General features: G+C 32.4%; 2 protein-coding genes across 3 annotated transcripts; one reads left to right on the top strand and one right to left on the bottom strand.

Annotated features, from left to right (window-relative positions):
* Positions 1-5,087: 5,087 nt before the first annotated feature.
* LOC116126176 (sodium/hydrogen exchanger 1-like) lies at positions 5,088-10,872 on the top strand. Of its 2 annotated transcripts, XM_031411879.1 has the most exons (15): positions 5,088-5,354; positions 5,822-6,103; positions 6,648-6,766; positions 6,905-7,002; positions 7,608-7,667; positions 7,766-7,812; positions 7,910-8,104; positions 8,190-8,236; positions 8,823-8,889; positions 9,001-9,101; positions 9,196-9,297; positions 9,424-9,562; positions 9,655-9,717; positions 9,864-9,947; positions 10,176-10,502. In XM_031411879.1, exons 2-15 carry the CDS (start codon positions 5,930-5,932, stop codon positions 10,500-10,502), a joined length of 1,623 nt encoding a protein of 540 aa, XP_031267739.1. In that variant the 5' UTR covers positions 5,088-5,354; positions 5,822-5,929. The 2 variants fall into 2 exon arrangements, with proteins under 2 accessions (XP_031267739.1, XP_031267740.1); XM_031411880.1 differs by lacking the exon at positions 5,088-5,354 and having other exon boundaries at positions 5,930-6,103; positions 10,176-10,872.
* A 1,565-nt stretch (positions 10,873-12,437) lies between these two features.
* On the bottom strand, positions 12,438-15,521 carry LOC116126206 (FRIGIDA-like protein 2). The gene is made up of 3 exons (XM_031411913.1): positions 14,580-15,521; positions 13,631-13,806; positions 12,438-13,540 (listed from the first exon to the last, which is right to left on the bottom strand). Exons 1-3 carry the CDS (start codon positions 15,328-15,330, stop codon positions 12,458-12,460), a joined length of 2,010 nt encoding a protein of 669 aa, XP_031267773.1. The 5' UTR covers positions 15,331-15,521; the 3' UTR covers positions 12,438-12,457.
* Between the last annotated feature and the right edge of the window lie 966 nt (positions 15,522-16,487).

Here is a 16,487-nt window from a genome sequence, read left to right as displayed (position 1 = left end):
GGATGTCGTTTTAAAAACATTTGAGACCATACTTTATTTATTCATTGATACTTCAAAATCGATCACTTCATCAAGTTTTATATAATCCATTTGTGGTTCATGTAAGTGTAAATTACTTGTATATTTACATGATTCATTATAATACAAAATATTATACATGTATATGCTAGCGGTTGTATAATGTTATTATTCACACCTAAGATGTGGGAGGAACCCAATTCGTAATCAATCTTGATAAGCATTGCAAGAATGAAGAATTCAATTATGTGATAATTTAACAAAATATGCCAAAATAAAACTAACTAATTTCATTAAATCCATCATATTTTAAATTAAAGAAAAATTAAATTAATTTGTATGGAATAGTTTATATAAATAGTTTGTATATGTAACATTATTCAACTAAATAACTTTCACTGGTAAAAAGATCATATTTTATTCACAATAGGAGAGAAAAACATTCAACACTTTCTTATCTCAATACAGCCAAAAAAAAAAAATATATATATATGTTTGTGTTTTAATGGATACTTACATAGATGAATAGATCGTGACAAGAGAGATTCATATTAATATTGAAGCAATACTACACTTACAAAAAAATCTTACAAAGATCTTCATAGAAAGTGATGTGACAAAAAATGAATGAAGTTTAGGGTTTAGGGTTTGTACAAACTTAATGTCACATTAATATTATGTGAATCCTTGTATCACGTGGCACTCACATGGTATACCACGTAAGTTTGTACAAACTCTCTTTGTATACAAATAGCATTACTCAAGAGTAAATATAATTAATTTGACTTTTATTTCACTATTCCATTCATTTTTTACCAACTTATTTTACATAGAAATCTTTGTAAGTATAGTTTTATTGTTAATACTGATAGTGTCATCAAATGTGCTTCGGTGACAAAAGACGATTTTGATTGGTCAATCATTGACAACTGGTTGACGACATCATCGGTTTTTCAATTTGTATGGTTTTTTAAATACAATTTTTATTTTTATTTTTATTTATTTATGAATATAAGTTTTCACTTTTTTATATATAATTTCTAAATTTTATTTACATTATCTATTAAACATTAATAATTTAATATTAACTTATAATTAAGGTAATGTTAACTTATAATTAATGATCAATTAATATAATGATTCCAAAGTTAAAGTAATATTTAATGATATATTAACGTGTAATTAAGGTTCGTTTAGATATTTATAATTATACATAAATATCTAAACAAACCTCACTTATTTATAAAATAACTCTTATATTTATATTTTCGTTCTGTATCTTATAATTTCTCAATTATGTAGTCTTCTTTTGAAGACAATATCAACCTTTTACTTAATATAATTTAAAGTTTTTTATTTTTCAAAACTACTAGTTTCTCTCTAACAATTTCTCTTCTTTTTAAGACAATTCTTGCTTCTAATTTGAAACATTATAGGACTTAAACTTATTTCTATTAAGTGATATGTTGTTAAGATTATCAATACAAAAAACATCAAATAGAACTTCAGATTTTGGAAACTTGGTAAGAATAGTAGACTCATGATATGAAGCAAATAATTAGTTTGTTTTTGAAGAAGTGTAGATCACTTAAAAATTGAAGAAAATTCAAAAAAATTCAAAAAAAAAAACCCTAAGATTAGGGTTTTGTAATTACAAAGTAAAATTTGGTTTAGGGTTTATGATTAGAATGCAAAATAAAATGTTTACATTAATAATACAAGAGTTAACACGTGGAAAGTTAATAACAATGAATTTATACTCTCTTTAGTAATTTTCATGAAGGATTATATTGTAATCAAGTTTCTCGACCGTTTTAATTGAATTTACATGAATTATATTAGGGCTCATAAAATTAAGATGAAAGAAAAATTAACCTGTTCTATGTGATTTATGAATCTTATAAGCATACAATGAATTCAAATACAATGTGCATGAAATGATATCCTTCGCTCTCTCATGACTCCCACCTTTATATCCACACTTCATTTTTGGGATAAAAAAAATAATTAGTTTATTAGATCTAGATATTTATATGATATATTATGTATGTGTTACGTTATAATTTTTACTGCTCAATGCTGCGTTTGGTTTCTGACTCGACGTCCATCGGAACTTTACTCATCGTGTCTTGTAATTTATGATGGTTCTTATTCATATTAAAGGTGGAAAAAAGTTGAATATCTTTAAAATCTTTATTGGTTAATTTGTATATGATTTATGTTGGCTTTTCTTTCTCTTGTTTTTGTGTATTAAGATTCAACATATGATGTTAATTTTACTATAAACTAATTTATGACAAAAATATGAAAGTATGAGACATTATATTAAATATATAAACTATAAATAACACATTGCATTGTTAGAGTTATTATGGGAAGAATAAATTATAAATATCTTTGGATCTATTATTGTATAATTTTTGTTGGACTATCAAATCAATCTATTCGAATTATTTAGAATATATTCATAGTCATAGACATAATAATATAATTCCGCATGTTACAACTTTGTTTTTTCTTGCTAATAAATGTCCATTATTGTTGATTATTATAAATATGATTCAAGCTGCAATTGTTCTTTCAAATTAGTTATTAATCGCAACATATGTATAAAAAATAAATAAGTCGTCAAAACAGCTAAGAGTGCGTTTGGATCTAACTGATCGTGTATAGATCTGACTGTTAACGATTAGATGTATGGTTAGATTCTGGTTGTAGTTAATGGCCAGATCGACGCACGATCGAACAGTTGTGCACTGTTCTGATGATGTTGGTTAGCGATAGTAGCTTGCTGTCGACAATGATAGTTGGCGGGTAGTGATGGTTTTGGGTGGCTTGCAATTTGTTTTAAATACAAGAGTATTATTGTCCAAAAACTTAATTAATTAAGGATAAAATTGTAATGACAGGTTCATGTAAATTAATTTCAAAAGAAAGACATTGGCTCCATTTGGTTTATTATTCTGATAGTTTTTAGAATAATCTTTTTTAAAAAGTTAAATTGGGCGGGTATTAAGATGTAGGATTTGGAAATTAATAAAAATATTCCCTATGTTTGTTTATTTACTAAATACCCCTATAATAAAATATTAAAAGTTAACAAAAACACTCCCAACCCACCCATTAAATACGGACAGCCGGCCACCACCGTCGGAGGGTGGTCGGAGTGTTTTTGCAATTTTTTTAAAAAATATTTGGGGGTGTTTAGTTAAATTAACAAATTTATGAGGTTTAAAAGAAATTTCAAAATATAGAATAATATTTTGAGAATAATGACATTTTACAATTTAACTTTATTGAGAATACTAATAGAAGTATTCCCAAAAGGGAACCAAACGGAGCCATTATTATCCTAAAATTTTATCAATAAAGGGTAAAATAATAACAAAAATAAGATTATCAAATAATCTTAAAATACTTAAGAAAATAGTTATATTTAGATTACCATTTATATAATTACTATTGATTTTAAAAGATTATCAAAATCTCTTATTATTTAATAACCAAACAAGATAATATAAGTAATATAAGATGATATTATCAAAATAACCCTTACCAAACACATGAATTAATATGTATTTGCCTTCAAAATTTCTAAAGCAAAAATATTAAACTAAACTTACTTATGAATTAATGTCAATGTATCATTCTTTTTCAATTTTCAATGTAATCCTCCAATGATTAACATGTAAACTTAAAAGGTTTCAATCATCCAAAAACCATAGTTGCAATCTCAAATTAGTAATGGTGACGTGTCCTTTTGTAAGATTAAATTCAAACAATTAATAGTATGGTTAGACATTTAACTTTAAACATGTGAACTGGGCTTAAAGTTCTCACCACAGCGGCAAGATTCTATTTCTCTTTCATAACGTGGCATAACAACAACCTCATAAGCTCTATAATTTCAATTTATATTATAGTTTTCTTTTAATCCGAATTCGATACAAACTCTTTTGGTCTATCACAATTAATAACATCATACTTTATAAAATTAATCCTTTGAATATGGTAAGTAATTAACATTAAAATAATTTATAAATATTTATTAAAAGCTTATGTTAGAATTTAGAAATTATAAAGTTTCGGTGTCAGTTGGCAGAGTTACATTATTATGAACTTTAGCAAAGGATAAATGAACGAAATTTTATAAAGAAAAAAGAAAGAGAAAGCAGTAGATGTATGGATCCTATATCCGTGACAATCTATCAACATCAGACTCGTATTTAATTATTTATTAAAGTATTGCTCATGAAACACGAAATGGGTCATCTAGTGGCCCATAGATTAAGGTAATTATGACACATCATTTTCTACTAATATTTCATTTAAAGAGTTTTATGTTGAATGTTATTCTACTTACTTAGAGCTATTAATTTTTAATTTTATTTTATTAACAATTATTACTTCCAATCAAATTTATTATTTATCTAAATTCTCTTCATTAATCCGTAACTTATCTTAACTTTATCTAATCCATCTTCAATTCATCAATTTAATATTCTCTTAATCATGATAAATTCCATAATTCATGAAAAAATTTTATATTATTAATTACCATAAATTCCTTAATAAAAAATTAGAAGAAATTTATGGTATAAAATTGTATGGAAATCATTTTTTTTGGAACATTAAATAAAAATAAAACCATTATCAAAAACTTTATCCTTATTTATCCTATAGTATGAATTATCCTAACTCAATTATAACATGAAACAAATTAACAAATAAATACCTAAAATTCATGGTATATATCTGTATAAAATATCTTATAATTATCCAAATACCGTATTTAGACAGAAGTATATAATTAATATTTATTAATTATTTACTGATTATCTTCTAACTAAATAAATTTGTTGTAAAATTTGTATTAATATAGTGACGTACCGCCAAAGGCTGCGTAACTCTTTCCACTCCAAGTTACCCTACACCCGATCATATACTAATCAAACTCCAATACCAATCGGATCCGCTCCACGTGTGCCTAATAAACAAAATCTACGCTCTCGATTTACATGCTGATAATTTACAGTTGTAAAACTGCAGGTGATAGAATCCTTGACTGTCTTTCTCTCTCTCCGTTACCCGAAGTCCCGAACTACACGCCTTTTCCCCTTCTGATTCCTCGCTCTCTTTCCAGAATTTTCAGTTTTTAAAATAAAGAACATTTCTCGTTAAGCAAAGTTTTGTCTCCAAAGTCTCGAGTTGAGAGCTGAATATATTGTTAGTATTTATATATTCAGTTTTTAATTACGGTTAATAATGTCGGGTTCGTCCATTGAGCTCTTGTAATGAGAAGGGAAAGAAAAGATTTTCTCGCCAACCAAACATATGTGAGTATTTAATCTTAGCTGAATTAATTAACGGAACGATTTTCTCTTAATGATTACTTATTCATGAAATCTTTTTTCAATTTTGCTTGATTGAGCAATTTTCTGTGTCGAAATTTGTAATTTATCACTTTTTAAAAATAGAAAAAAAAAATAGTAGAAAAGGTTTTCTCAGTCACCAAACATAACTTTTGGCGTAATAATTTACAAATTTTCGTTTCGGTTTTTGTTTTTAGCCACTTTGAGCACAGAAAACTTTTAATTTATAATTTATAATTTTTTTGTAATTTTCTTCTCTTTTAAGAATCATCCAATCTGGTTGTCTCTTTGTGTCCTAGTCAGTGCTTCGAAGCTTCGTTTATAGGAACAAGTCTAGTACATGTAAAAATTAGTATAATTATTGCATTTGTTGATCTGAGTTTAGTGCATATTTTCTTATTCTTTGTTTTGTGTTTTTGGTTTCAATGCAGATAGTTAAAATCAGAATCTCCTTCTTGTGAAAGAGTAAAGTTAATTGTAACTGTTATTGTTCTTGTTCTTGTGGATTAATTGATTGAGAAAGAGGAGCAAGTTGCAAAATGGATCAAGTATTGAATACAGTTGCGAGGAGATTGCAAATGGTGTCCACTTCTGACCACGCCTCTGTGGTTTCAATGAACCTGTTCGTGGCGCTTCTTTGTGCTTGTATTGTGCTTGGTCATCTTCTTGAAGAGAATCGCTGGATGAATGAGTCCATTACTGCCCTTGTCATAGTAAGTTCCCTATACTTCACTTGAATTTCATTTTTTTAATCAATTCTATTGATTGCTTGCGGTAGGATTAAATGAAGCTTTGTAGGTTGTGTTATATATTTGATTTTGAGGAAATGTTATGAGATGAAATTCCAGTAACGATAATGTGATATGTTAGACACAGCCTCATTTTGATGAATCATAACATTGTATTAGTAACCTGCAATGTCAGTTATAGTAGTAATGAAATATGAACTTTATATAACACCATTTTGGTAATATACAATGCATGTTTGATCAATGTTATCAATGTTATTATTTTTGTGTTATATTTAGCCCTGTAATATCATGCAGCCAGTAACATAGATCTCCACTTGATTAAGTATTTTGATTAATGTGAGCTACTCGATCGGTGAATGTACATTCTGTTGCGGTTTTAATTGACTGTGGTGATTGCATTAAGCTTAAATGAGTGCATTTTGTGTATAAAATCTAAGATTTTTAATTTTTTGTTTGTATGTGTATTTGATTTGGTTCACTAATTGATGTGAGTTGGTGGTGGCAGGGTCTTTGTACAGGTGTAGTTATTTTGCTGATTAGCGGTGGTAAAAGTTCGCATCTGTTAGTCTTCAGTGAAGATCTGTTCTTTATATATCTTTTGCCGCCTATCATATTTAATGCAGGGTGAGTTTGTTGTGTTATTGATCTTCGTTGAATTTTTAGTGAGAGAAAAAAAAACCTAATTTTGGATTGATTTTAGTTTGGTTTCCTTGGCTGATTTGTTGCCTGGTGTATGATTTCTGTCTCTGTTTTCTGTGCCAGGTTTCAAGTGAAAAAGAAGCAATTTTTTCGTAATTTCATAACCATTATGTTGTTTGGTGCAGTTGGTACGTTAATAAGCTGTACCATCATATCACTAGGTATGCTCATCAACTTTTTCATTTGTGTTTACTGTGCATAATGCCTCTTGGTTAGTATGAAGGTTAGGACACCTTAAGGAATTTGTTGATTCTTTTTGTGCTTGATTAGTCCAGTTTCCTCAGTTGTACAACAGGCGCACAGATTTGGTTCTGTTTGCTTTTTATTTGCCTTATGTGATCAGTGGTCAATCATGTCATTGTTTTAATATGCAAATGATAACTTATATAATCTAATTAACCACTTTCCATTCCTTGCTGTTTCTGCATACGTAAATAGATATTAGTACTTTCAACATGTGCAGGGGGATCAGGACTTTCACATTATAAGCTTTGACTTTCTAAATGAAGAGGACTGCAAAATTCATATGTATACATGTTTAAATCAAATTTAATTGTTGACCAGAAGAGGCTGGAAAAAAGAGATTAGAGGTTTATTATTGGTTCTAGTTTCCTTTTGGGCCTGCTTATGTTCAAGGGGAAAAATTATGAGAAGAGAAAGGATTGATAATGTTTTCTGTGGATGTTTAAATTTCTGTTGGTATTAATAACACATTTTTTTTACTTTGATTATGCTCATTGTGATTGTGCCTTGATGCTTGACACAGGTGTTATTCAGTTCTTTAAACAAATGGATATTGGTACATTGGATATAGGGGATTATTTAGGTATTACCTTTATCTCTTACCCTTATTTTTTTTTTCTTTTTTTTATGGTAACTTTTTTTCCTGTTTGGTCTCTGACTCTTCTAATATTTTATTTTCAGCAATTGGTGCAATATTTGCTGCAACGGATTCTGTTTGCACTTTGCAGGTATGTCATATATCAAAGTTGCTATAGTTTTTTTTTTTTTAATCAATTAAATTACATAACACTTACAAAATTAGATCTGTTCAATTTGGTTTTTTAGGTGCTCAATCAGGATGAGACACCTTTACTCTATAGTTTGGTGTTCGGGGAGGGTGTTGTCAATGATGCTACATCTGTAGTGCTTTTTAATGCTATCCAAAGCTTTGACCTCACTCATATCAACACAAGAACAGCTTTTCACTTTATTGGCAACTTCTTCTATTTATTTTTCACAAGCACTATGCTCGGGGTGTTTGTAAGTCCCTCGCTTATTCGTTTGTGTACATGTGAATAATAGATTTATGATTTTACAAAGTATTACCTCTTTGGCTTTCTTGCAGACTGGACTGCTTAGTGCTTACGTTATCAAAAAGCTATATATTGGCAGGTATAATGTTGTTGATATCTACGCTTTTGATTTTGTCTCATTATGTTTCCAATTTTTGTAGTCCCCCTAAGTTTCTTGAATTTGAGGTTAAATATCACAGTTTTACTTTTGTTGGAAGGGTACAATTCATGTCAATGACAAACTTGTCTAGCGCCTTTGTGTGGCATATGTTTTCTACGCAGACATTCATACCCATTACATTATACGTATTAAATCTATATGACTGATCTTATTAGTACCTACTGCAATATGCTAAGTCTATGAACTTAGAACCAACTGGCTAAATATAGGTTCTTGGTTAAATCAGACAAGGTTGATGGCAACTAGTAGGTCTGAATTCGTTTACATTGCTATGGTAACTATTAGGTCTGCCTTCGTTTACATTGCTATGGCAACATGTAATATCTAGTGAAGCAAATTCTCAATAAGACCGAAATTCATTGTTTACAATGTTGATAATTTTTGCACCAGATTTATCTAATCATTTTTTTATTACTCATACTTGTATAAGTTCGAGAGATTTCACTATCCCTCAGAACAGAACTAAACTAAGAGCCTGATCTACTGAATATCTGTCATGATGCAGGCACTCAACAGATCGTGAAGTTGCTCTCATGATGCTCATGGCGTACCTTTCATATATGCTAGCAGAAGTATGTTTCTCCAGAACTTCTTGGGCAATTTTCTGAAGGCTCTTTTTGATTTCTCCTTAGAGGATATGTGTTTGTGTCCTGTAACAGTGATGTTAATATTGTCTCGTGCAGCTATTTTATTTGAGTGGCATTCTTACAGTGTTTTTCTGTGGGATCGTGATGTCACATTACACCTGGCACAATGTGACTGAGAGTTCAAGAGTCACTACCAAGTATGTCTTATCCATATTAGGCTGTTGATACATACAGTTTGAAAGATCTGGTCACAGGCCTCATTCTTTAACTCCATGCTCAATCTAATTACAGGCACTCTTTTGCAACCTTGTCTTTTGTTGCTGAGATTTTTATCTTCCTGTATGTTGGTATGGATGCCCTGGACATTGAGAAGTGGAAATTTGTTAGTGATAGGTAATTAATGCTCAATCATCTTTTTTATTTACAGTTAATTTTTTGGACCAATTTCACCATATAACTGCCTTGTTATGTAACATTAATTATCTCTTTAATATCTGGTGGTCAACTTCATATTTGCAGCCCTGGAACATCTGTTGCAGTGAGCTCAGTGCTGATTGGTCTGATTATGGCTGGACGAGCAGCTTTTGTTTTCCCCCTATCCTTTTTGACAAATTTAGCTAAGAAAAATCCCACTGAGAAGATTGGCTTTAAGCAGCAAGTATGTTTTCCGTTTATCACATGATATAAATTTTCTTCCTCCTAATAAATCTTTAAGGTTTCATGATCCTGCACTCATACTCACCATTTCAGGTTGTGATATGGTGGTCTGGTCTCATGAGAGGTGCTGTGTCTATGGCACTTGCTTATAATCAGGTATAGATCTTATTTTCTATGAATTTAAAATGCTTACAAATCAAACAGTTTTCAGTTTTTTTCCTATTAAATTTATGGCTCTTAAAGTGTTAGAAGTTAGTTGAATTGTCTAGATGAGATTATATTCTAAACTTACAATAATGCAGTTTACAAGGTCAGGCCACACTCAGTTGCGAGCGAATGCTATCATGATCACCAGCACTATAACTGTTGTTCTTGTCAGTACAGTGGTAAGACATTTGGACTTGTTAATAAATGTGTTTTATCAAGTACTGGACCAGTGATATGAGCTTTAAACTTTTGTTCTTCAATGCATGAGGAATGGTAAAACTAATCACTTAAATGATTCATGCTGTGGGCGTAATTGTGCTTGCCCATCAAATCTTTCTACATCTTTTATACATAAAATGTTCAAATTCTTGTAGCTTGTACTCATCGTGCATTTTGGTTATGTTCAGGTTTTTGGTATGTTGACTAAACCTCTTATAAGATTCCTGCTGCCTCAACCAAAACATACAAACTCGGTATTATCAGATCCATCTTCTCCAAAATCAATTGTAGTGCCACTTTTGGGAGGCCAACAGGACTCGTACACTGACGCCGTTGGCAATGCTTTCATACGTCCAGGCAGCATACGAGCACTTCTGACAACCCCTACACACACTGTTCACTATTACTGGCGCAAATTTGACGATCACTTCATGCGACCTGTGTTTGGTGGCCGGGGTTTTGTTCCCTATGTTCCTGGCTCACCAACAGAAAGGAGTGTCCATGAACGACAATGAAAGAAGAAAACCCCACGAAAAGATGTACAAAAGCTGTAAGTAATATGCATCCTGAAGTCAAGAGTAGCTACATAAACATCACTTAAAACCTGCAAATGCTTTGGATAAGCTTTTGGCGTGGATTTCGAGAGTGCCGTGTATCATATTTTGTAAAGATTTCTTTTGCTGTGTAATATATATATAACAAAGTTCATTTTATTTACTCACTCATCAGCATCAAAATTTTTCTCGCGTTTCTTTTGATGTGGAGTGAAGTTGTCAGGGTGCATGTGTGGCAATTGGCAAACATATAATTTATTGTACTGAATTGACCAGGATGTAATGCCTTCATTTCATATTATCAAATGATCTATAGATTAAATAATAAATCTCTTGAGAATTTGTAAAGCTACATACTCACAGGTTTGGAGTTTATTTTCTGCATTTTCGTCGCATCAGGTACTGGGTTTTTAACCTTCAGTTTGCTTCAAGGCGTCAGCTGGTTTTTTTATTATAAAAGCTTTGATGTAGTGAATTCATCTCTCTAATTGATTCAGTACATCCCCATAGTTAATAAATTATTTATTTGCAGATAAATTTTTTGTTCACTTAAAATGGTTAAGAGTTCTCTCAGAGATTTGATCAACTTATACTGAAACTTGAAGGAAGGTTTTGTAACATGTAAAGTTTGGTAGCACCACAACGAGATTGATGATGATGATATGGTAACTAAAATTAGAAGGTAAGAAATAGAAAGGCAAGAACTCCACTTTACTGAAGACATGGTATCCGAATCATCTAATCAGTTAAAATTCTAAAGGGTTGAACTGCATCTTAAATTTTTATTTAATTTAATATTAATTTAGTCGCTCTTTATTTTACTGATTAAAAAAGTTGTTTAATTGACATTGAAATAATTATCTCTTAAACACAAAAGAGTAATAATCAAAAATCTATCTCTGCTCTGTACAACAATGTTCATCTGCCCACAAGCAGGCCAAATTCGAAATTTCTAAGTAAAGTACTCATTATTCATATCATTGTTTTAAAACTTGGCCTTGTCCAGCTGGTTTGATTAGGACCTAGCTGATGAGCCGGACCGAGAGAGTCTAAAAACCAAGGAGGAGCATTCACCCGAGGTTGGACCGATGATATGTAGCAAACCATTGGTCCAACCGATTTTTGGAAAAAATCGGGTGAATCGGACACCAGAAAACGACTTTCAACTGATGCGTTCGATGACCAAACATGAGGGGGTTTTGAAGGGCGGATCACGGTGAGTATGGAGGTGGTTTCCGATTAAGTTTTAGTTGCCGGAATTGCCAAAATTTGGCCAAGAAACAACGAAACCCTAGCTTCTAATTGCCGACAATTGGTGGGTGGAATGACTTGAGAACTTTGGGGGTTTTGTAAGGGAGTACCGATAAGTCTAATAAGGGTGGTGGTGGTTGGAGCCATCGTCACTCAAAACGGTCAAAATCTAGTATAAGACAACTAGAAAAACATATTTTTCGCAGCCGACGATCGGCGAGTGATGAGAGAGGATAAATGATATAGTTTTTAAGAGGAGAGGATGGGATTCCAATGGTGGTGACGACAATGATTTTGGGTAAGAAAACAATCAAAGAAAGGGGAAAGAAGGCCAACGTTGATGCATGCTGACGTGCGCCAAATTCAAAAATTTTGAAATTTTTTTATGTGACAGGTCACCGATTTGACCCATCGGTCAAATTGGTTAAACCTGTCAATCCGAGACCCAACTGACAAAAGGATCAAATTGGTTAAACCTATCAATCCGAGACCCAACTTCTTTGTCAGGTTTAGCCCCAGGTTGGTTTTTAAAAACATTAATTCGGATTACTAGTATTGGCAAATCAATCTTGATCCTAAGATCCCGGATTATTTACTCCATAAACAGAAGTAAAATTAAAAATGTATTAAGTATGCAAAAGAGAATAAGGCTGGTAAACTAATAACTAAGGATGATAAACTGATGGTGGGTATTCAGATGACAAACCAAAATTACCACTAGTGGATAATCGCCGATCATAATAACCAAATGCATTCGAGCTTGTATTTGGAGCCATGCCCGCACTACTGGAAGATGCTTGTCTATTGTAATACATATATGAGCTCTGCAGGTCCCCATGGTAATACGGGGCAGACACATTGGTGTTTGCATTAGAAGCAAAGTTCAATGGTGCATGGCTTCTATCCAATCCAAACTGCCCAGAGTTCCCATTTGCAGGAACAGTCCTATCATATGTTCCAAGGGATGAGCTCATATGTGGGGGGACAGCAGCAGAGCCCACCAATCCATAGGGTCCAGGTGCCGTGGTTGTATATGAGGTAACAGGCATGGAGACAGCAGAAAGGTAGTTCGTCAACGACAGGATTAAATCTTGTGCACCTGGTAACAAGCCTGTTGACTGACCAAGGGGCGGTTGTACCGAGTGAGAGTAGGAGTCAGCCCCAACATGAGCATACGAGTCAGCTTTTGATAGCGCATCAATTCCAGCTGAAGCTTGTCCATCCAGACCTGCAATATGGTACTTCTCCAAAGATGGGGCCAAACATCGTGCACGTGTTAACGGATCCGACAGCTGATTAGGATATGGTTGTATGGATTGAACATTGGAGGCAGCACCGCCATAAGCATATGCGACATCTTTTGATGGTGCATCTATATCAGCTGATGGGGTTGAATGTTGTGCACCTTGACCTGCAAACAAGCTAGCTGGCTGATGGTGAGATGGTTGTTTTGAGTGAATTGCCTGAGATGTATTGGCAGAAGCATCTGCAGCAACTGTCCGTGGCCACTTATTCCTATTCTGCTGAGCCTTGGAAGCAGGGGATGTACGTTTATTTCCTTTCTGTTGCTGGGACTGAGCATTAGAGACAGTGACCTTTGCGTCTTCCTTGCTCTCTTTTCTCTGTCTCTCCAGTCGTTGAATGTGATTTCTAAGGATCTTGGGCGAGTATTGGGAACTAAGCTGGTAATTTTTAATGAATCTTATCATTCCTCTTAGAGAAGCTATTTCGCTCTTTGTGGCATCATCCTGTGAGAATTGAACACATGGAATAAGAAGGCAAATTGATCTTCAACTAGGAAGAACACAATGACAAAGAGAAACATGGGGCAACCATACCTGTGCTTTAGGTGAGTTATTTCCTTGTTTGCGAATCTTGTTTGCGACCTCCTTGGCATACTTAGCATGGGCTTTAAGCAGGGGCACTGGAGGGAACTGTTTAACCAAATCGAATTCATATATAAATCTAATAGCCTCAAGTTGCTGGTACTTTTTGATCAGTTTTTGGATAATCTCTGCCACAAGCAAAAAAACATTGGTATTTGCATCAGACAGTTTCAAAAGATAACAGAAGACTAACAAGTAAAAGAAAAGATTTGTCATATCAACTCCAAAACAGAAGATGACGATATAACTGAAACAATAAACCCCACTTGTGAATACTCATCATTTACGATTCACAAGTGTCTTTAAGACTTTCAATGTGACATCGACCGATAATTTGTTTTTATAAAGAAGAGGGACATAGAAAAGCACTCCTTCATACAACATAAGTGCTAGAATAAACATAGAATCCAATAGGGTATAAATGACATCAAGTTACATTCCAGAAAAATCAATCAAATTTCTTTAAAACAAGAACCCAAGCCGACAATGCACAAAGTATGCCAAGAAAGATTGCCATTTCACATAAGCCTACTGATAACACAAGAAAGTAGAAAGGAAAGTCCTAGCCAAAAGAAGTTTACAAGTTCTGAAGAAAATGAAAATAGTGAGAACTCATAGTGACATAAAACCTCTTGGTTGCATTTGCATAACATATCATTATGAATGTCTCATGCATTTGCCCTTAGGTAATTGACATAACCTGATGCCTTTTATAAATACTGTCTACATAAACCCAAACTCAAAGACACCAAAATCCACCAAAACAAAAACAAAAATCCCAGTATTCCACTATCAGAGCATGGTTCCTAAACTCCACAAAAAATAAAATAAATAAATAAACAGAACAAGCTACATGAAATAAAAAAAGCTGAACACAAAATAGGACAAACAAAAACCATACCAGAAGCCTTATGAGCAAACCCAAGAGCCCTTAACAATTCAGGAGCCTCTCTGCGCATAACAACATTATCAAAATGCTTCAAAATTTCATCAGAATCAAACTCACCCACCAAATCAAAACCAATCAAAAGCTGCAAAAACCCCAAAGCCTCCAATGAATTCTCCACTTTCCCTTTCCATTCAACAGCTAATCTCTTTGCCTCCTCTCTCACATGTGGCTCAACCCTGTCTCTCACTCTCCCAAACTCCTCCAACAACACCACAAAATTCCTCCTTATCTCAGAATCCACTGCCTCGCCTTTACTAAAACCAGGTGGATAAGACTCTTGTAAAGCTTCAAGTACTAATTTCCCAGGATCATCAACAGCCTTAAACAAACAATACAATCTATTACCCACATCTTTTCTATGTACCTTAATGTACAAAATTAGTTCTTTTCCATTCTTTACAGGTAAAGAACTTGTTTGGGTTTCAGTTTTTTCTTCATTGCTGATTTCAGCATCTGGGTTCTTGTTGTTTTGGGTTGAAACTAATGGTTTGCTTTCTGGGTTATTGTCGTTTTGTGTGTTTTCGATGGTGTTTTGTTGGAGTTGGATTTTGGATTCGATTAGGGAGTTTATAAAGCGAAGATGGTCTTCAAGGTCTTGCCACTGGAGAGTGAAATTGGCGACCTTACAAGCGTGGGTTTTGAGGAGCTTGAAGGCTTTACGTAGTTGCGGCTTTTGGGCAGATTCAAGAACGTGACTAGACATTTGTAAATATGATTGTAAGAATAGAGGAAGAGATTCAATCGAAAACAAAGATTACTTTGTTTTAATATGTCAGTGAATTGGTGAAGATTTGGAAATAGAAATTGTTTTCTGTGGCTTACTTTGCTGTGCTCAAAAATTGGCTTTCAATGCCTCCGATTCAGAAGGAAGAAGACAGTTGTTCAAATTTTTGGTAATTATCATAAAAACACTTCGAAATAATTCTATCTCAATTTTTTAATATTTTAGACATTTAAATTTTGCTTTATTATTACGGTAAAACATATTTACAGTGATATTTTATATAAAAATAAACTCTATATAATTATAAACAAATTTAATCTTAATTTAAAATAGTTATAAATAAGAATAAATTTATATTTGTAATAAGTTGTGATTTTTCTAATTTCCGTCTTAAGAAAAGTTATCTGGATATTACCAAAAAATATATGTTATGTTACATTAAAGGCTTGATGAAATAAAATATTTATCAAAGTTATTTGAGACAATAATTTATACTTCAGAGTTATTACCATATATTTTACCATGAGAGTATGTAATAACTCGCTAGCATGAACACCTTCTTGTTGAAACCAAAATATTTTTAGCTTCTTAAACATGTTTAAAGCTTCATAGCACGAAACTTTTTGTATTCCTTACTATTATCCTCATGATTATTTCTTTTATCTTTTTGTCTAATTGTAGCAATGATTTCTTCTTCGGTTAAAACATACCCGATTTGTTGCTCATTTGGATGATCGAGGAAGACATTAATATCCATTCGATTAGTGTAGTGAAGTTATCGAATCTAATCACTCAATTTGCAATGACTCTTTTATTCTCCTCGTTCACTTTATTTGTAACTTACAATTCATCGATATCGAGAGTCCTAATTTTGTAATGTTTAAAACCATTGACAATTATCTGTGGCTTCACATTAATTGATCATGTATCAATTGTATTTATAGTTCCATCAATGACACTTATCTTTATTGGTTCTAAGATAAGATCTTCTATCTATTTCAAAAGTAAGCAATTGGAGTGTTGAATTGAAATTCTAATACTACTAAAATATGAATTGAAATTCTAATACTGTACTATTAAAACATGAATTATAAAATAAGATTTTGTAATTACACCTCCATTAAATTATAACCTCT

This window comes from Pistacia vera, unplaced genomic scaffold (genome assembly GCF_008641045.1).
Source record: "Pistacia vera cultivar Batoury unplaced genomic scaffold, PisVer_v2 Contig177, whole genome shotgun sequence".
NCBI lineage: Eukaryota > Viridiplantae > Streptophyta > Magnoliopsida > Sapindales > Anacardiaceae > Pistacia > Pistacia vera.
Note: the sequence above shows the minus strand (reverse complement) of the source record. Positions and strands in the feature narration are given on the sequence as shown.

Coding starts and splice junctions, on each gene's coding strand:
- LOC116126176 (XM_031411880.1), top strand. CDS start 5,930: ATGGATCAAGTATTGAATACAGTTGCGAGGAGATTGCAAATGGTGTCC. Junction 6,104..6,647: donor CCATTACTGCCCTTGTCATA/GTAAGTTCCCTA, acceptor TGGTGGTGGCAG/GGTCTTTGTACAGGTGTAGT. Junction 7,813..7,909: donor ATTCTGTTTGCACTTTGCAG/GTATGTCATATA, acceptor TTGGTTTTTTAG/GTGCTCAATCAGGATGAGAC.
- LOC116126206 (XM_031411913.1), bottom strand. CDS start 15,330: ATGTCTAGTCACGTTCTTGAATCTGCCCAAAAGCCGCAACTACGTAAA. Junction 13,807..14,579: donor GTTTGCTCATAAGGCTTCTG/GTATGGTTTTTG, acceptor TGCTTGTGGCAG/AGATTATCCAAAAACTGATC. Junction 13,541..13,630: donor ATAACTCACCTAAAGCACAG/GTATGGTTGCCC, acceptor CAATTCTCACAG/GATGATGCCACAAAGAGCGA.